Below are 22,594 nucleotides of genomic sequence, written 5' to 3'. Positions count from 1 at the left end.
ACCCAATAGGTAGCTAGTTTCTTCGGATCGCATACTAGTTTTCGTACATAGAAATTAAATGAACATATAACATTCAATCAACTACATATAATGCGATGCGTGAAAACAGTATATATATATATGTATATAAAATAATTTTAATATATAATACATGAAAGTAAAAGTACAACTCATAGTGACCGCAATCCAAGTAATGATATGATCGATCTGATAGTACGCTCTCGCTAGTCCGCTTCTACTGACTCCACTACTCGCTGACACGTCTGATAAATCGTTAATAGTTAGACGTGAATCTTATACTTTTATATCTATAATACTTCTATGTTTTAGGGTTTAGTTTCATCTTATACTTATTTATGTATTCGATATCTCTAGTCGTAGAGATGACTTAGCGAATACCATATCTCATAATTGAGAATCGCTTAACGTCCTTAACGTTTTCCATTATTATTATTTATCTAAAACGTCGAGCTAATCTCGAGATTAATGATTCTCAAAGTCCGAAACCCGTCCTTTAGAGTCAAATTACTCAAAACGTCAAACACATAGGTCAATTACAGTTTGCATACGTGTGGAGGCGAGTCAGGGTGCACGGGCGTGCCCTACGGTGGGTACATGTTCGTGCAACCAAGTGCACGTTCGTGCACCTCACTGGTGCACGTTCGTGTACTTCCAGTACACGTTCGTGCACCATGAAAAGTGCACGTTCTTGTACTTCAGGTACACGATCGTGTACCTGGCTAGGTGCACGTTCGTGTACTTCCAGTACACGTTCGTGCACCCGTGGTGCACGGTCGTGCACCACGTGCACAACTCCCTGGAAGTCGATTTCCGGGGTTTTACCCCCATTCCGACGTGCTAAACACTTCCCTAGTCAATACCCATATCTCGGTTTCTTCAAAAACGCCATAATAAACTCAAAAACGTCAAATTTCAACCTAAACTCAATCCTAACCAAAACAGCCAACAAACTCATTATTGTCATGCCAAAAACCGACCTTTTACCTTAATTTAATGGCCGGAGATGATAGAGCTTTCGATTCTGAAGAAATCGCCGCTTGAATCGCTTGAATCAGACGTCGAACGGAGAAACGGCGGCGAAACGACGTAATCGGCAATAACCTCACAATTCTCTCGATTCTTCTTCTTCTGATATGTTTCATAATCAAAACCTTATATATTAAGGTAAAGATCCCACTTTGATTCCTTCTTTCTTTACTTGTTACAATTTATCTTTCCAACTTTTCTTTCGCACGATTTAGTCTATAGCTAAATCGTTAACTTCTTTTATTATGACATATATTTATTAATTATCTCCGATAAATAATACGAAACTCAATATTAATACTTTCCCGTCAAAATCTAGAATTTCTATTTTCGACACAAAGTGGCTAAATTACCACTTTGGTCCATGTGCCCTATTTTGGACTTTTCTTGACATTTTTCCTTTTAATTCCAATTCTAATTTTAGAATTGAAATATAACCTTAGTTTTTGCTTAATTTGTTTTCCTTAAAACCGACCTGCTAAAACTTATATATCGGAAAACTTTCTGATATAGTCACTTCTGCGACTCAAAACTGGACACGTGGTCCAACTAACTAAATAATTAATTTGGGGTATTACATCATTGCTTCGCAAGAAAGCATAGGGAACTAATTTTAGGCTACTGGGAACCTTTTTTGGGATGTGACAATAGATGGGATGTTTTCGGTAAATAGAAATTTTACGCTACTATTTTTTAGGATGTCACATGTAATGACTAATTGTACAGTCATTTTTTGCTAACTGCTGAACTAAACGCCTCAATATAGGTACAGCTAAGTTACAAATTGGTTAGATAAAACCAATATTTTGTGTACAACTAAGTTAGAGATTGGTTAGATAAAACCAATATTTTGTGTACAGCTACGTTACAGATTGGTTCGATGACACCAATATTTTGTGTAGCGCTAAGTTATGAATGTGTAATGAATGACTAATTTAAGAATGAAGCACTAGCTTTCTATATATTGAGACAAATAGATTGAAAAAGAAGTAACTTTACACAAGTTTCGTGAATTTCATAACAACCCATTTATATCCTGAATTTCAAAAGGATTTCATTCATGCCACGCACACAAAACAACTTTAGGAATTAATAAAAAACGTACATTCGTTCATACTTAATTATAGTCCTCAAAAGCATCCTTACACAACTACATTCATTCATACTAAATTATAGTCCTAAAATACCATCACCAAAATTCAAGCAATAGACTTGAATTTCCCATTGCCTTTAATAGTGGCATACTTAAAGAAAATAGCAAGTACAAGAAGCACACATATCACCACTACCCTAAGGAGAAATTTTAATGTCTTGTTTGTCGCCTTCAAATTGTCCATCTCGAGTTGCAACACATTCATTTCCCCTTTCATTTATGCAACTGTGCTGGCATACTGTCTCAGATGAGTTTGCACAATTCTTGATGCTCTCATGGCAGCTTCTGCGTTCTCGGTCGATATCAGTTCTAATTCGGCTTTCTGTGTCAGCTGTGTCTCCAACGTTTTGGTCTTCGATATCAAATTTAACAGGGCAGCCTTATAAGGCTGTGGGGGTCTCTTGATCATACCATTCGAAGTACTTGCAGTCATCTTGCTGTCAACATTAAGTTTAAGATCAAATTAAGCTCTAAACAGACTGAATTTTCAAAATAGATTGACCACCACAAACAACTAAACTTTCATATCAAACTAAGAGGTACAAGAACACAACTGAACTTTCAGCACAATAACACAACTGAACTTTCGAAACAGATTGAACAAAACTGATTGCACTAATTTACATATCTAAAATTTCAAACCTGCACTCTCAGAATGTCCTTCTAAAATGGGAGACCTGATTTAAAAAATTACATATCTAAAATTTCAAAACTTGAAGAACAATACTTCAAGAACAAACATATGAGAATTAACAGAGCCTACAAAAACCCAATTTGAAACCCTAACTTGCAAATTAACACATCCTACACAACCCAACCTGTAACCCTAACTAGCAAATTAACACAGCCTACACAACCCAATTTTTTTACCCTAACTAACGAATTAAACAAGCCAACCACAACGAGAAAAAAAATATGAGAATTATTACCCGATAAAAACGGCATCGGTAAAACCTCCGACCAGGGTTCTTCTCAGAGTAAGAGGTGTAAACATTAGCTTCAATTCCATGTTTGCATCGCTTTTTTGGAATCCACCATGCGTGTTGAGTACTCGAGCTGCTGTTCATGCTATGGCCGCTGTCATCGTCGACTTCCTCAGTGTTCACAGTCACAGACATTTTCAAGAGAACTTAAGAGATAAAAAACAATAGAGTTTGAAAGAATAGAAATTAAGAGTACATATTAGTAGAAGCTAGGGAATTTGAAAGAGGGAAAGTTAAAGATTTATGGTGGAATGTTGTGCAGATTCAGGGTTCATAGATGAAATTTTAGGGTTCATAGTTTTAGATTTTAATTTGGGAAGGATTTTGATCGGTTTTTAGGAAGAGAAAGAGTTAAAGATTCCCTCATTGTTTGTTTCAAAACGGCAGCGTGCTGGTTACTCAGCCAAAATGCTGCTGTTTTGAGTTTTCATTTAAACACATGTGAAACGATTCGTTTCACATGTGGAGTCCTATGTGGAATGCCACGTAGGACTCAGGCCTCCAGGTCAGATTCCGTCGATCGGAAATTTATTTTGTGTTATTTTTAAAAAACATTGAAAGGTGATGCCCTGGATTGCCACTTTTAAAAGGTCGAGTTATTTTTGAAAAATGGTGCAAAGGTGGTGATTTTATATGTAATTAACCCAAATATTTTTTATACTTTTTATAATTTTTTCAATACAAATTCATCAGTTCCATCTAAACAAGAAAAAATAATAGAATTTGATCCCCTTATCTAATGCATTTGATACTGGGGTGGTGAACTTAGGAGGTTCAAGCTTGAACTTCTAGTTGAAGTCACTCCGGTGGCATTAGTAGCGTCAACCCCGATAAGGTTGGAGGTGGTGGAGGCGTTAACTCCGGGATTCAGGACCTGAGGAGACGTAACTTTCAAATCTTTTGAATTCATAGGTTGTTTGTTTTCGGATCAGTTTTTTTTGGTATTCATTCTGTCAGTATATTTATTTGAGTTATAAAATGCTTTTTCAATCTTTGAAATTATCAAGAAAATTGGACAATTATTTTATAACAGAGGTAAGTACTATCTTCGTTTCATAAAACTATAAAAAGTTAGACACTTTTCTGTTTCATAAAATATAAAAGTTATTGCATTTAATGTAAGTTAATGATACAGTATTAAAATATCTTTATATTATACCGTTCTTTTGCATGTTAAAAATAATAATATATTTTCTATGATTTTACCAGTACAAAAATGGATTGGGATTCCCTCAAGTTATGTTTGCAATCTACACCGTTTATTACAAAATGAACAGTGTAAATCTAAAAAGTACAATTTTAACCAAATTAATCTACACCGTTCATTTTGTAATAAACGATGTAGATCGCGAACATGACCCCCTCAAGTTCATTTTGAGTATGATGGAATCCCAATTCATAAAAAATGACTAAGCCAGTCTTGATCGAATATTGAACTATAGTGAGTAAACCATCGTGACTAAGGTGAGCATTAATTAAAAAAGAATTATGTATGTTGACATTCTGCCTATATCAAAAATATAAGAAGTACATTCATTAATCACATAAATAAAGAAACTTACAAAAGTCGAACTTTAACAAAATAATTCACAAGAATTGTGCCAAAAGTAAAGATTTTGAAACCAAATTTTAGTTAAAAATTAGTAGGAGCAACAAAAACATATCCTCATCTTTCACATAATTAAAGTTTAAGTAATCACATAATTGTCGGTCGATTATAAGGAAATGTGAATGATCCCCACAAATAAATACTTATTGTTTCACCAAGCAAATTAGTGTCTCTATTATTATCTCAATGACTACATCAAACAGTTGGGATACTGCAAGGGATGTGAAAGCTTTAATGTGAAAATTAGCTGATGTATTCACAGTCGAAGTCGGCAAGAAGCCAGTAAGTGTGTACTAATAAGAAGGAAGGAGAATGCAAATCGTCTGTTAATTAAAAATCGACCGATTTTATTAAAATTAAATAATTGAATTAATTTATTTTAAATATTAATTGTAATAATGGAACTCAAACTCTTCATAGTCAAAACTAATTGAATTAATAAAAAAATACCAAGTTTAATTCAATATATTAGTAAATACAGTTTAACCGAGTTTTTGCTCATCTTTACATGTAAACAACATCCATAGAGTTATTACTAATCATGAGGGTTTTTGATATTGAGGCACCCAAAATTCCAGATCAGTGCCTTTTTCAGAATTAATTCCGAAAAAGTGCCTGGTCCCACATGGTCCGCATTCTGGAAATGCGAACCATGTGGTGTTCCGCATTCCTAGAATGCGGAAAACATTAATCAGCTGATTAATTAGTAATCAGCTGATTAACGAAGTGTTCCGCATTCTAGGAATGCGGAACACGCTGACATTACCGTTGGGAGCTGACAGCTCCCAACGGTAATAAAGGTGTTCCGCATTCTAGCAATGCGGAACACCTTTAATGTTCCGCATTCTTAGAATGCGGAACCATGGCTATAAAATTAGCCATCCGCAATGTAAAAAACACAAGTGAAATGATTGAAAAACTAAAGAGTTAAAATATGATAGTTCGAGGGAGACGATTTTTAGTTTGAGCGGAAAAAAATTTGGGTCGAGGTGCTTTTATTTCGGAGCTAAACGGATCTATATTTTGGAGCTAAGGAGTTATATTTTTTATTCGATACTAATTATTTTGGAGGACTACAAGAGGTAAGTACGTATAATTATTTTATTTATTGCTTTAAATAATTTTTGTGTTTGTAAATATTAGAAATGCACGTATAAATTTAATTATAATGTAGAAAAATGTTAGATTTTAATTATAATTTAGAAATGCATGTATAAAAAGGCTTATAATGTAGAAAAATGTTAGCTTTTAATCGTAATTTAGAAATGTATGTATAATATAAAAAAATTAAATAATATTTATAATTGTTTTAATTATTAATTTTTTATTAAAATATTATTAATATCTTTATTGTTAGACTTTAGTTATTAATATTGTTGTTGTTAAAAATTATTGTAGTTTATTAAAATATTGTTAATTGTTAAAAAAATAATTGTCAATATAAATTGTTATTTCATACAATTATATTAGGATATGTTTAATTTAATTTTATAATATTTTTAAAAATATATTAGAAATAAAGTAACAGTAATTACAATTGATATGTTAACGCTATAAATTTAAGATTCGCATTTTAAATATAACGGTGATATGTTTGCTGTTTATTAATAAGATATGACGACTCCAAATATATCTTTGTTAATATGGTGTGATGGTCGTATTGTGAGTTCTCCATGTGGAATAGAATATCATGGAGGTCGTCCGGTTAATATGGTGCTTAGCGAGAGAATGAGTTTTGAAGAATTACAAAAAATTTGTAGAAGAGCAGTTTCTACCGACGGGGAAGTAGAAATTTCAAAAATCTACTTCCGGATTCCAAGAATAGTTGGGGGTGAGATACGCTCGTACTCGTTGTTTTCTGTGGAGAATAACGAGCATGTGTTTGGAATTTTGAACGAGGTCGTGCGGTATCCGCAACTGGATATTTTGGAAATGTACGTAGAATACGAGGCTGTGGTTCGCAACGAGACTTTATTGGACCAGTTGGTTTTAGGTGATTCCAGTGGGTCTGAGAGGGGTAGTGATGAAGAGGAAGAAGATGATTTCTATGACAGCAATGAAGAGGATGTCGAGGAAGACTTAGGAGCAGATTCACAATATCAGTCGCAACTTCCTGAGCATGTAAGAAGGGCGGATCTTTACGACTTTGACGTCGCCCCGGAGGCTGATGAAAAGATTATGTGGGATCCTGCGATGGAATTCCGAGTAGGGATGGTCTTCCCAAATTGCGATGTCGTCCGAGCTTGTGCGACTTCTTATTCGGTCGGGGTGGGAAGGGAATACAAGGGTCGCCGGACTACCAATTCCACAATAGTGTTGGTTTGTAGGCACAACCTTGTCTGCAAATGGTGGTTGCGCGCTACACTTCTGCAATCAACTCTGATGTGGACGTTGACAAAATATATTGGCCTGCACACGTGCAATCAGCTGTTACCTGATCCAAACCATCAGAATTTTGGGTCTGGTCCGATCGCAGACTATATCAAGGGTCAAGTAAAGCTGCAACGTGACATACGGATCGATACCCTCAGAGCTGGAATTTGGCAACAACATGGAGTTAGACCTCCGTATAAACGAACCTGGAATGCAAAGGAAAAGGCAATAGCTGATGTTTATGGTGGCTGGTATGAATCATTTTCTATGGTTCACAAGTTCATGAACGAGATGATACATGTCAACCCTGGATCTTTCTGGCATGCAGAAGGTATACGTAATAACTCTAATTTGTTATAGAACGAGTTGCTTCAAGTAATAATTCTAATTTTGTTGAACTTGTGATATGTAGGCGCTGAGGTGTACACTGACGGGATCCTTCAGCTGAAAGTCGTAACGTTCATCAGAATGTTATGGACTTTCAAACTGACAATTGATGGGTTTTGTTTTTGCAAGCCAGTTTTGTTCGTCGGCGGTACTCATTTGTATGGCAAATACAAAATGACCTTGTTGATCGCGTCGGCAATCGATGGGAACAGTCACATCATGCCACTAGCATTTGCACTTTTTGAATCTGAAAGTACAACCAGTTATGAGTATTTTTTTGAACATTTGCGTGAGCAAGTGATTTGCGAAAGGAAGGTGGCCATTATATCTGATCGGCACGCTGGAATATTGTCGGTTCTGAAGCATGGATTTCAAATAAATTTAGTTGAGTTATGTTATGAGAGGAATTCCCCACATGGATTGGGTTAGTTTTTTAAGGCACCCAAAAATACTGAAGCATGGATCAGTGTTTTTTAATCAGCTGCTTAACCTATTCCGCATTCTAGGAATGCGGAATCCCATCTGTTCCGCATTCCTAGAATGCGGAACAGATGGGACCAGGCACTTTTTCGGAAGTAATTCCGAAAGAGGCACTTATCTGAAATTTTGGATGCCTCAAATATCAAAAACCCTAATCATGATAATATAGATATATGATTTGCTCTGTTATTGTAATTATATCATCATTTTTACATTTACAAACAATTCGTACATAATATAGTTAATCTAATATATAATATTTACTGCATTTAACTTTGAATAAAAATTTAAAAAATAATTAATAACCAACGGGAGTTGATTTAAGTGGTAAGCAGTTTGGTATCGTTTAAGTAAGTTCTCGGGTTCGAGCCTTATATGCAGAAAATTACCGTTGGCAGACTCACTCACTATGTCAGGTGCGAGACGCGGGTCAGATTCGGATTAGTCAAGGCGAGGGCCCGAAAACCGGATAAGCAACAAAGAAAAATAATATTAATATGTTTAAATTTGTAAACACCATGGTTGTCAGAACCGGTCCGCCCGAACCGAAACACCTATAAAACCCCATTTTTAATGACTCGGCCAAGACCCGTTCGACCTGGTCCGAATTTATTGGTTTTACGGGTTTTTAATTTTTTTTAATTTAGCTTAACTTTTTCATTCTAAATCAAAATATTTATTTATTTCAAATTTAATTATCGAATAACGTAGGTTAAAAGACATACATGTCCTATTTTCTTAAATAGAGATTAATACTGTTTTATAGAAATTGTTTGAAATGTTGGACTAACTCTTTTAATAAAATATATATTTTTTAATTTATTATTTTAATAATTTGTTATAATTTATGTAATATACAATTATATTTTTCAATAATTTTATTATATAAAACATTTGTTTCTCATAGAACTATACAAATAATTATTATATATATTATTATTTTTAACCCCCAGTTCAACCTCTAACCCTTCACCCTCTGTCGTCCACGGTTCACTGACCGGGTCGGTTTTGATACTATTTGTAAACACTTTTACTTAGTTGATTCCACACTAAAACTCATTTGTATTTATGACTATTTTTATTTGTTTATTGTGTTTTTCAATAAATTAATAGGGGGCATATATGAAAAAATATGTTCTTTTGATATTTTAAAGTGATAAATATTATAGACCAAATTTTTTTATCAAATGCGCCAAATATTATGGACCGTAAGGAATACCGACTTATAGTTTCAAAAAACTCATAAACAATGGGTCTGAAATTCATTTCATATTTACATTCTGCAATTTTAATATTATCCGATGAACGTTTGGTTAAAATTTTCAATAGAGTTTTTTATTTTTGAATATGATGCTGATAATTTTTTTAGAATAAATTACTATGAGATCTCTTATATTTATTATAACTTACATTTTAGTCATTTTTAATTGAAAATCAAATAATATTATTTTTCATATTTATTTTGTTTTTTTAACAATATAATATGTCCATCTATTTTTGGTGTTAGTTAACCGAGTTAAAAAAACTATATGATTATCTATCAACGATTCCGTCTATAACTTTTATTTTTATCAATAATTTTGTCCGTCGTACTACAAAATTAATTAACCTATAAATCTTCTAAGTCTGTTGACTAACAAGAAAATGAACAAATGAATTAAATTATTAACAGAATTAAAAGTGAAAACTTATATTATTTAATATCAAATAAAAAAATTAAACTTGGATTATAATAAATACGAAGGATTTCGTAATAATTTGTTCATTTTTTTTATAAACTTCCAAATTCATTTTTCTCTTATCCATTGAAAAAAGAAGTAGTAATGGGAATGGAAGGCAGCGTATGATTATTAGCGACATTTGGGAGGTTGTGGTGGCGGCGTCAGAATATAGACGTTTATGTAATTTAGCCGTTAGAAAGCAGCGCTTGGAATTACGGAGTGCTTCTTGAAATTGACCAACAAAACAACGCCTCAACTTTTAATCCCAAAATCTTTTTCTGTCCTTATCTTTCTTAATCAGCTCACAGTTTAGCCGTTGAGTGCTACAAATATATTAATTTAATTTCTCATTTTAATTAAAGAAGTTAGAAAGTTTGTGCTTTTAAAAAAAAAAAAAAGTGGACCCCATTCATTAGACAGAAAAGATCACCGATATAGTAAAGTTGCTTGTACAGTAAAAAAGGGGGTTTAAAATTAGGGTTAATGTAAAAAAAATCACGAACTTTACACGTTTTCTCATTTTAATCACGTAGTTTAAATTTTCTCATTTTGATGCACGAACTATCACTTTTTCTCAAATTCATGCACGGTGTTGAGGTGGCACTCATTCATTAGTGTAAAATGACATCCACCTCAGCGAATTACACCAATAGAGTCGTGACATCTCAGCACCGTGTATGAATTTGAGAAAAAAAATGGTAGTTCGTGTATGAAAATGAGAAAATTTAAACTACGTGATTAAAATGAAAAAAACATGTAAAGTTGGTGAATTTTTATGACATTAACCCTTAAAATTATTATTAATAGTTCACGATCAAATATATTTGATGCATCGTATTTTGGAATCTTATATTTTTTATGAAAAAAATATACAATACAATTTTTGCGTCATATCGTTCTTACAACAAATTAATAGTGCGTTAGTTATGTGAAATTTTTATTGATTAAAAAAATAAGTAATAATTAAAAACATTCCTATCGTAAATGGTTATTGACTTGTTGTAAATATGACATGACACAACTATTAAATGAGATAAATATTCTTATTTTATAAATCTAAAGGGAAAACTTTTATATATATAATGCTCCATCCAAAATTAAGTTTAGAAACATATTCTACAAATTAATTAAATAATAATAATTTTTGTTTACATTTTTCAATTGTGTTGATGAGATTTTCTAAATTTTTAACTAGCTGACTTGTATGTTATTTACTTCATGATTATTTTAAATATTAATTGACTATTTAATTTTAAATGAGTCTGGTCAAAAATAATTCATATATTCTCTTCATCAATGTATCTATATGAAAAATACTTTTTCCGTCCAGTAAAACTAGAAAAGTTGCTCTCTCACAATAATTTAAAAGTTAGTCTATAATTATTTTGAAATAAATTTTAAACTTACCTTTTTAATTTCTTAAAATAAACTAATTTAAATTATTAATTTATAAAATTAGAATCACTACATAAATTTTTTTCAACATAATTTTATATGTATAAAGGTTACACATAGTAATTACAATTAGGCTTAATGCCTTAAAAAAACCCGACCTTTCATCCTCGTTTCAATTCTGCCCTGACGTTGAAAAATTATCAATTTTATCCCAGTTTGCATTTTTTTCAATTCTACCCCGAAACATAAAATTGACCTTTATTTATTTGATAAAAGTTCAATAAATATTTTTAAAAATGGTCAATTTCATATAAAAAGTTAATCTAATGCAAAAAAGGTCAATTTAGAGAATTTTTGCCAAATAAAAAAAGGTGAATTTTATAATTTAGGGTACAATTGAAATGAAAAATACAAAATAAGGTAAAATTGACAGATTTGCAACGTCAGGGTAAGATTGAAAAGGAGATCTGTCAGGATTTTTTAAGACATTAAGCCTTACAATTAATTACTGTTGATATGATAAACTTTAGATATATTTTAATAATTTTATATTTAAGTAATATTACTATTTAATTTTTTATATAACTAGAAAAAATAGCTAATTATGTTTATCTTTACGGTATAAAAAGGTAATAAAATTTATAAAATTTACTCAAGAAATCCGAATTTAATCTGTACATATAAAAAGAAAAGAAAAATATATATGAAGAAAGAATAACATATCTAAGACTAAACATTTGTATTTATTAAATTAAAATAATTTTAATATTATGTTAGTGAAAGAGACTAAACACTATCGATCAATATAATAAGTCGAAATTGGTTAAATTAAAAAACCAATAAATTATAGGTTAAATGATGAAAACAATGTGCAGTATTAAATTATGGATGTGCAGTATTAAATTATGGATTCAATTTATTTCACAAGCGTTTTTCATTTTCAATTATATATAAAAATACAATAAAAGAAAAAGAGAAGGAACTTTGTGTATGTGTTAAGAATTAATATATAAGTAGAATTCTCATTGCTTAATGGAGAAGTAAGTTGTAAAAGTGAAAAATGAAGTACTTTGTGTATGTGTTAAGAATTAATATGATCTATGAATAAGCCCCATTTGAAGCCCATAGGTCATTTCATACCTCACAAGCAGTTCTTTAAAAGCCCATTCAAAATATCATTTTGGGCTTCTCTACTGCAGTTGATAAGATATAGTAATCATTTGGTCTTACAAAAATATTTAAAATCTTGAAAATATATATATTTTTTTATCCAAAGGTATTATATTAAGATGAAAGCTGCAACAACAGCAATTACAAAGGAACCAGTGGCTATAACAAAGAAGCATAACGAGTTTTACAATTTTTGCTAATCTATGAGCCACAAAATTAAACCGACGACTAATAGAACAAAAATGTGATTGATGAAAATAAGATTGAAGATGCAAAATATTCTTCCAAATCCCCCAAACCTGAGATTTAACTATTCCATGAAGATTGACAGCTTGAGTTACTTGAGAGACATCCCCTTCAAAAATCACATTCTTCCATCCTTTCGATATTGTCCAAATCATAGTTTGTCGTAAAGTCAGAAATTCTAACCACCAGGATCCCAAATATATCTAAAAAATACAGAAAAAATTTTCCGAGTTACTCCCTGATGATCTCGTGCTATAACAGCTTATGTACCAAAATTCAAACCATTATGAGAGACAACATCATAATTTAGTTTCATAACACCAGGTAGAGGAGGAATCTAGGGATAGCAAAGTTTTGAAAAAACCGACCAAACTGACCGAACCGGTGAATTTTGGTCGGTTTGATTTGGTGATAAATTTTCATTCGGTCGGTTCGGTTAAAAATATATAAATTTTCGGTTAACGATTCGGTTAAGAATTTAAAATTTACACTTTAACCGAACCGATCGAATACTTAAAATTTTAAATGCTTATTATGAAAAGTAGGTTGATATCTTTTTTGAATTTAATTCTTGCTATGGTATATTGTTTGGATTTGTGAGAAAATGCTTGATTCTTTCTAATTTTCATAGAATTCAATTATTTGAATTTGTGAAAAAAATTAATTGATCTTTAAAGCATATGTAATTGGAAAAACCCATAAAAACCTATAAATAGCCCATTTAACCGAACCGACCGAAACAAATTCGGTCGAAACAGATTCGGTTAATGTTATTTGTTCGGTCAGTTCGGTCAAAAATATTACAACATTCGGTTTGATCGGTTTGGCCATTTTCTGATCGATTTTGACCGAATCGACCGAATGCTCACCCTTAGAGGAATCCAAGAATTAATATACCTGTTATGTGAAGGGGGTGTTGATTTTGTTCATTTATAAAAAGGGTAATGTCATAAAAATTCACGAACTTTACATGTTTTCTCATTTTAATCATGAACTTTAAATTTTCTCATTTTCATGCACGAGCTACCACTTTTTCTTAAATTCATGCACGGTGCTGAGGTGTCACGGCTCCATTGGTGTAATTCGCTGAGGTGGATATCATTTTACACCAATGAATGAGTGTCACCTCAGCACCGTGTATGAATTTGGGAAAAAGTGGTAGTTCGTGTATGAAAATGAGAAAATTTAAACTTCATGATTAAAATGAGAAAACGTGTAAAGTTCGTGATTGTTTTTGACATTAACCCATTATAAAAATACCGATTTGACTTAAAACTAGTTATAAAAATATCAAAATATAAAAATTATTTACAAAAATATGGTATGTATATTAATGGTATAATTTCAATACATTTAAAATTTATGGACTAGCAAATTTAAGAATAGCATTTGGTTAAATTTTGGTACAATTTCAGTATACTTTCGGTATATTGATAATAATTTTTTTATATATTTTATATACATTTATATGTATAATTTTGGTACATTATTAGTTTAACTTTTAGTATACGATATAATGTAATATTGGTATAATTGTTTTTTCAATATTAATAAAATTTTAATATGTTTTGATGTGTATATCTTTGTATATTGACGGTATAATTTTGATATACTTTTAGTTTATATACATTATGCAAATGAATTTAGTATACTAAAAATATTCCAATAATATACATGCAATATTTTTGTAAATATTTTACCAATAATATACATGCAATATTTTTGTAAATATTTTATCAATAATATACATATGGTATGAATTTCACGATTCCACTTTACACGTTTATTTTATACCTTTTCTGATATCATATCTCAGCTTTCTATTAATTTCAAACTAAATTGTTAACGTATTTAAACATTAACTCGTGTTTCGTCGAAATCGACGGAAGATTGACATTTTGTCGAAATCATCGATAACCGGAACTTTGCGCTTACCGCGACCTTGACGTAACACTTCAGACTCATCTTTCTACCATCACTATCTTTAGGCTTAATCGCTCCAAAAATCACCAACTTTCGCGTGTTTTTGATATTTGACACGAACTTTTAATTTTTGCAGATAAATACACGAACTATCAATTTTTTGCATATATAACACGAGCACCGTTTTTGACTTAAAACGGCACCGTTTTTGATCTAAAACGGCACCGTTTTATACCTAAAACGGCACCGTTTTATACCTTAAGCGGCAATATTTTATACCTAAAACGGCACAGTTTTTCACCTAAAACAGAAATTTGGTCATATATGCAAAAAAATTGATAGTTTGTGTATTTATATGCCAAAATTAAAAGTTCGTGTCAAATACCAAAAACACGCGAAAGTTGGTAATTTTTTGTGTATTTAAATCTTATCTTTATCGTAGTAAAAACTTGCTTCGACAATTTTCCCGAACCGTACAATGTTTCGTCATCTACAAACAATTTTTAGTTTAATCTTTGGTTTATTGAAATTAAAATGTTTAGGGATTAGAATTTGTTTTCTTTATTTAAAATAAGATTAGAAACTTATCTACTAACCAAGAAATGGAGATATCAGAGGAGTCTATTTTAAACTTTTCTATCTTTTTATTATTGTAATACGTTATGTAAATTTTATTATATTTGTTATTCTTTTATCTATTTATATAACATTTATTCTATGAATCATATTTCTTTTCAATTATATTTTATATATTTATTCATTTATAATTATTTATTACTACCATATTTCATTTTATTTATTTATATATTGTTTTGTAATTATTTTCTTACAAAATATTTGTCCTCACATATATTTCTTTAAATTAATAAATTATTTTTTTACTTAATACTTTATTCTTATAATTTGCGCTTCGTCATACGATAATTCTTAAACGTTTTATTTTAACTTTTTCAACCTGAAATAATTAATTAATCGTTCGAATTAAAACACTAATTCAATTCATCCTATTATCCACCTTTGACACTCCATTAGTACATTAAAACAACATGTATTATGTTGGAATTTTGACAGTACGTGCATCACACATCAGATTTTTATATCACAACGATGAGAGGTATTATAAAAAAAACTATTATTATTTTCATATAGCTTATTTTTAATTAAATAAAATAATAATATTTATTCTTATTTTATTTTTATTTTTAAAAATAATTTAATATATCAAAGGATTCCTAAATTCCTTTTTCTCCAATTAAAAAATCCACACAACTAAATGATCACTACAAATTTAATTTTTAGAATAACTAAGGTAGGTAGGAAAATTCTAGTAGCGTCATGTCAGTTGTTCAACCTTTTTAGTCAACATCTAAGCTCCTATAATTAATTCAAATATAATAGAGAAGATAACAAAATTACCACAAAAAAGCCTTCTATTTACATGATTTACCACATATTAGAACTTTTTTACATCAGCACCATCTTTATTGCTTGTATACAATTTTGATGATGTCAGCGTGCGTCATCCTGACGCACGCAGACATCCATGCGCGTCAGGCCTGCTGACGCGTTACGCACTGTTAAGAACAGTGCATTGTTATGCACTGTTCTTAACAGTGCACATTACCTACATATTTTTTTTGTTTCTTTTTTAAGTAAAAATAATTATTTATATAATTATTAATTTAAAATATTATAATTTACTAGCATAAATATTAAAAATATTATTAATTTTAATTTTAAAAATATAAATATATTAAATTTTAAAATTTTAAAATATATAAATACACAAATAATATAATTTTTAAAAATATAATTTTATAAATTATTTATTGGATACATTACTAATACATTAGCATGTATAAATTATACATATATCACGATTTAAAAAAATGTATCTCTCATTTTTTTATAGCATAAATTACACATTGATAATAAATATCTTAAAAATGTATCAATCATGTATAAAATATGTATCAGAAATGTATAAATATAAACCGGATCTATCGAATTAGTCGGTTGATTTAATTACAATCGATCAAATATTTAAATTATGTATTAACGATGTATCTATTTAACTACATTTAAAAAATATATTAGAAATTTATTTATTAAGTATATATATATAAATTATGTATTAACGATGTATCTATTTAAATACTTTTAAAAATATATCTATTGTGTATAAACTATGTATCAGCAATGTATCTATTAAGTACATTTAAAAAATGTATCCATCATGTTTAATTTTTTTTGATAAATATCACGTATACATTATGTATCGGAGATGTATTACATATGTATCCGAGATGTATCGCATACGTACAAATTACATATATGTTTATAAATTTTTCTAAATATAAAAACGAACCAATCAGTCAGTTAATTCAATTAATGTATCAAATATGTATTTATCATGTATAAATTATGTATCGGAGATGTATCAGGAATATATTTAAATTACAAATTAAATGTAGTCGATTAGAATTCAATAAGCACTAGAAAATAACATTAGCACCAATAACATATCCAAAAGGAACTATCTAACATTCAAAAATTAAAAATTTAAACTCAATTCATTAAAAATAAAATTAGAGATGTATCGCGGATGTATCAAAAATGTATCAAAGATGTATCCGATCTATTTAATAATTTTCTACAAATCGCGATGGCTTTTCTTTCTCTTCTCTCTCAAAACACATTTTTTTCCTATCAATCAGTCCAACAATAACCAAAATATTAAAAAGAATAAAAATAACAGCTAAAAATAATTCTATAATATTACTGGATAAAATAATTAATTATACAGTACATATATAAATAAAATCAAATTTAAACTCGTCTCCATTGATGGTAAATAGACCTCGAGATCACTCCAGAGAATCCAAAAATATCAAAATAAATAAAGAGATAAAGAGTTTTAAATTTGAAAGAAAATTAAATTTCAAAAATGAAAGATCAACAAATTGATTTGGGTGGCGTGTGTACAGACAAAATATTAACTTGTTTGGATCTTTCAGTGCTTCACATAATCTTGCAAAAAAATGGCAGTGGGAGGGAAAAGAAGGTTTTTGAACTCAGTCAGTGGCTTCTTTCTAATTCTCTGCGTCTCCGAGCCTATACTTAAAGACACTGTGTTATGAAAATCCATGGCGAACACGTGTTGGCTTGAGAGGATGGTGGTGGTGGTTGAAAAGAAATAAGGGAAGTTGGTATTAAAGAAAGAAAAATTGTATGGAAGTAAATAAATTGATTAATATTGTATTATGTGAAATAATGAGTCATTATTGTGGTTTTTTTGTTATTTTCTCAATATAATATGGATTCTCCAATAATTGAAAAGGAAACTAATGAGAGATTTAGTTAAGAAGTTTTTATTCCTTGATGGCAGAAGGTACAAAAAAGCCCTCGAATTTTTTTCAAAAGTACAGATTAGCCCTTTTACTTTATCTAGGCACAATTAAGCCCCTGTATTTTTAAAATTGAACAATTAAACCCTTATTATTTTAAAATCGAACAAAGAAACCCTTTTAATTTACTTTTGGGACACTTACCCCCTCAAATTTTTGGTAAATATTTTAAATATTAAAATTATTTTTGAACTTTTTTCCTATATGATTATAAGAGACATGTCAACCATTAACGAGTGTTTCTAATGATGTTGGATGAAATGGGTTATTTGTTCTATTTGAAAACAAAAAGGATTTAATTATACCCCAAAAAAGTAAAAGGGTTGATTTGTACTTTTATGAAAATTACGAGGGTTTTTTTGTACCTTTTGCCTTCCTTGATTTAGTTAAGAAGTTTTTATTCCTTGATTGGAGTAGCGGTACTATGAAGGAAATTTTGTATACTCATATAGCTGCAAGAAGTCAGCTTGAAGATCATAATGTTCTCATATTCATTTTAGGATTAATTCCATAAAAAGTCACGATTTTTACACGAATTTTTATTTTAATCACGATTTTTAAAAGTTGCCGTATAAAACTACGACCTTTTATTTTTTTCAAATCTATCACCAAATCAATTTTTGGGATATTTTTAATGACGTGGCCACCATAATCCGGTAGATTTGAAAAAAATAAAAGGTAAAATTCACCGGAAAAATAGTCGGTGATAGATTTGAAAAAAAAATAAAAGGTCATAGTTATATATGACAATTTTTAAAAGTCGTGATTAAAATAAAAATTCGTATAAAGATCGTGACTTTTTATGAAATTAACCCTTCATTTTATTGTAGAAGTACCATATTTTATATATACATATGTATGTTAAATTTCTATCTAAATAAATAGATGCGATATGTAAAATAAGTGAAGTAAAGGAGTGATTCAGAATTAATAATTTATTTTCAGTCATTTTAATCAATTAAGGATAATGTTATTAATTTTTGAGTCGATTAAAAATAAAATTATACAATGAATAAATTTAAAAAGCGAAATGATCTAATTTTATGTTTAGTTGACCTTAAATTAGAGAGTCTTATCCTTAATTGATCAAAATGATTGAAAATAGAGTATTTTATTTAGAATTATAAATTTAAAAATCAATTTTTTTTTATTTTTTTGTCAAAGATAGCCTACTCTAATTGTTAGCGGGGGTTAGCGGGAGTTTATGTTAGACATTTTAAATAGGCACACTGTCCGTGAGTGTTGAGGGTCGAACCCTCAACCTCATAACATATTATTAGAGCTAAGTCAACTGGGCCAAGTCTTCAGACTTCAAGGCATCGTTTGGATTGATGGATTCTAAACGATTCATGGATTTGGACAAAATCTATCGTTTGCCTAAAAAAAAATTAATAGAATCGATGGATTTATACATTCCTTCATTTTCTACAATCCATCATTTTTGAGGGTTTTGATTTCCCACCTAATAGGTGGGAAAGTCCAAATCCACCATTTTTTATGGATGATGGATTGTTATACTATTTATTATTTTTCATAAATAATATTAAAAATCCATTGATTTTATATTCAATCCAAACCATGGAATTTTAAAATTTATGGATTTAAATTTCATTGATTTAAATTCCATCGATTTTGCTAAAATCCATGAATTTTAAAAACTTTCAATCCAAACGGTGCCCAAATGTAATTTAAAAATCAAATTGATTCTCTATTTTTTTTATAATTCTCTGAACACCAATCAAATCACTTTTAATTTATATTTAATTTTAATACTTCAGTTTATTAATATAATAAAAGAATTATTAGTGCAGTGGAAATGTTAGATTGACCGCAGGTCTGTTTAATTCAGTCAAAAAATGAGGGCAAACGGTAAACATCAAACTTATAGTCTCTCACTGGGTCTATTGACTAAATGTTGGTTTTATTTGGAAAAAGAAAGTAATTCAATTATTTTCCGTTCATTAGCTATTAAATACATCCCAACTATGTTATAACTTACCAATGAGCTATAGTTCAAACGGTATAAATATTAGACAGTAATTTGTTAGGTCGTGAGATTGATTTCTCCCACAAACGCTTCCCCACTTTATAATTATATAAAAAAAACTATATAATAACTTATATTTAATGTCATATCAACTAATCTCATTTTGCATATATAATTTAAATAGACTTTTATAAATAGCAATCTGAAATTTTCAAATATACTACTATTTTGACAAAATTATATATATATATATATATATATATATATATATATATATATTAATGTGTAATTTTTTTTTTAAATCTATCAAATAAGTGCTTGGCAAGACAGGTTGACTTCTCTAGACTGTTTGGATAAGCTATGCAATGGAACAACGCATTCTTGCTGGCACTACATTAAACTATTTCCAAAAGCATTTGCATTTTGATTCCATCTCAGTTTTTTACTTCCAAAGATAATACACTTTGCTTCCATCTCACTAATTAACAAAACCAAATAGCTAATTTGTAAGCTTTACTACATTTTTTTAAAAATAAATTGGATTCTTAAAATGGGATAATCACTTAATATCTAATTTTATTGAAGACAAAAAGTGATTTCCCACTAAAAATTTAATGATCCAAATCATAGAAAGTTGTTTATTTTTGGACCCATTTGATATGATTTTAACTTTAGAATTAGAACCTTCGTTCTCTTTATGTTCGCATCCAAATTAATCACAGAAATATGAACATTAAAATATTTAACTGCTACTGTTCTTGATCAGAAACAACTCACAAACTACTTTCAAATAATTTAAACAAAGATTGCTTATTACTAATTACTACAATAATAACAACTTGATTAAAACATAGAAAAATAAAATCAAGAAAAACTACAGATCATAAAATTTAACAATCCCAAATTTTCTTGAGAATTTTTTAGATGACTCAACCAGAATCTAACTATACATGAGCTACTCTACGACAGCAGTAAGTCTAGGCACGGTGACGGAGCCTAACCTGTTCGGTAGATCACCACCGTGAGCCAAGTGGCTCTGTCCCATAACCAAAGACTTATAGATCGCCATAATCATCTTCTCGTCGTACTCCTTCATCGGACGCTTACCGAAGTTATTAATAATCCCATCGCCGCCGTCGTAGCCAGGTCCAATAACACGAGAGTTAGCAAATCCAAGCATCATATTAACATACGCATCACGTAGCCACATAAAGAACTTCTTCGGAGACGATATTTTCAAGATTTTAAGCTTCGGCCTCATTTTTATCCTCCAGAACCTCCTCCTCGGTGCAGCAGAGGCGGTGGTTGCGCCACCGAGCTTGACCGAGTTCCCCCGCCGTCTGCCGGAGTCATTGTTTATTCTCTGGTAACCTTTCCTCCGCCAGTAACTTTTGACCCTGGTGTACATGCTTGCGGAAACACCTTCCATTGAGATTGCTGATATGATTTCTTGTTCTTGTGATTTTATTTATTATATTATATAGAATTGGATGGAGAAATGGGTTTAATGAAGTTTGGTATTAGATAAAGGAAAAATTAAATGAAGGCGTAAATATGAAATGCGGTTCATATATTTTTATACTAAAGTAGTGTGGTGGTCATTAATATTGAGATGGGCTAATGCTAATCTGCACCTACTCTTATTTCTTACTGGTGAACTGTTTTTAAATGATGTTCGTGCAATTACGTGCTGCGAGATTTACTTGATTCTGGCCGTCCGATTATCTGATTTTATCTTCTAAATAAATTCTTGGTTGTGCTACCATGGTCCATGCTTTGATGGCTTTTAGCCTTAATTTAATGAAAATTGTTTTATATTTAAAATAAACCGATCACATTATAATATTTTTATTTAAATGATAAAAAATTCTAATATCACCATTAAAATCTAAACACATTTTCTACATATTGATTGTAATTCTGTCATCATTTAAATAAAATATTATAATAAAATTAATTTAATCTGAGGATGATATAATAGACTCAATATATTTAAAAATTTCTCTTAAAATCTAATTGTAAAAAAGTGAAATTATTAGGATGGCTCAATTTTTTTTAGTTCAATTGACTATAATATATATTTAATGTCCATTTATTCATGTTTAAACGGAATCCATTACCTCATCCTTTTGTCTTTTGTAAACAGTGAGCCTTATATAATTAGTGACGCTTTATAAAGTTATAATGTTATTTGATTTTTAATGTATTAGACTATTAGTCACCGGGTGAAAGTGATTATTATTAAGTGATAAATAAATAAAATAATATTTGAAATTTATTTGGCTCAACTCTTTCTGATAATTTACAGTCGATAGATGTTAATTTTTGCTAATAGGTGATAGGTAATAGGCAATACATAATATTTATTTATTGACATTTGATTAATTATTGTTGATATGTTTAATTACTTTAAAAGATATAATTATTTGAAAACTATTTTTTATATAATTTATTAATAATTATAATATTTAAATATAATTATAATAATCTTATATATTATGAAAATTATATACTTCAGTGTAGACAGCTTTATCTGAACACTTAATAAAATTAAAATAGTTATCATTTGTGGGGAAAAAAACTAAAATATTTTTTTTATCAATGATTATTTGAAGTTAAAAAACCAATAATTGTTACAAACTTTTACCAAATATATAAGTGAATTGTTTATAAAGCAATAGCATAAAATTGCATTGGAAAACTGAAGCAAACA

General features: G+C 29.7%; 2 protein-coding genes across 2 annotated transcripts; one reads left to right on the top strand and one right to left on the bottom strand.

Moving 5' to 3' along the window:
* The first annotated feature begins 6,406 nt into the window (after positions 1-6,406).
* LOC126687865 (uncharacterized) lies at positions 6,407-8,201 on the top strand. Its single transcript, XM_050382419.1, has 3 exons — positions 6,407-7,496; positions 7,578-7,976; positions 8,059-8,201. Exons 1-3 carry the CDS (start codon positions 6,407-6,409, stop codon positions 8,199-8,201), a joined length of 1,632 nt encoding a protein of 543 aa, XP_050238376.1.
* Positions 8,202-20,691: 12,490 nt separating this feature from the next.
* Positions 20,692-21,478, bottom strand: LOC126686073 (uncharacterized). Its single transcript, XM_050380096.2, has one exon. The coding sequence runs from the start codon at positions 21,308-21,310 to the stop codon at positions 20,837-20,839; it is 474 nt and encodes a 157-aa protein (XP_050236053.1). The 5' UTR covers positions 21,311-21,478; the 3' UTR covers positions 20,692-20,836.
* Positions 21,479-22,594: the final 1,116 nt, after the last annotated feature.

Source organism: Mercurialis annua, linkage group LG6 (assembly GCF_937616625.2).
Source record: "Mercurialis annua linkage group LG6, ddMerAnnu1.2, whole genome shotgun sequence".
Lineage (NCBI taxonomy): Eukaryota > Viridiplantae > Streptophyta > Magnoliopsida > Malpighiales > Euphorbiaceae > Mercurialis > Mercurialis annua.
This window is presented reverse-complemented; position numbering and strand designations above follow the sequence as displayed.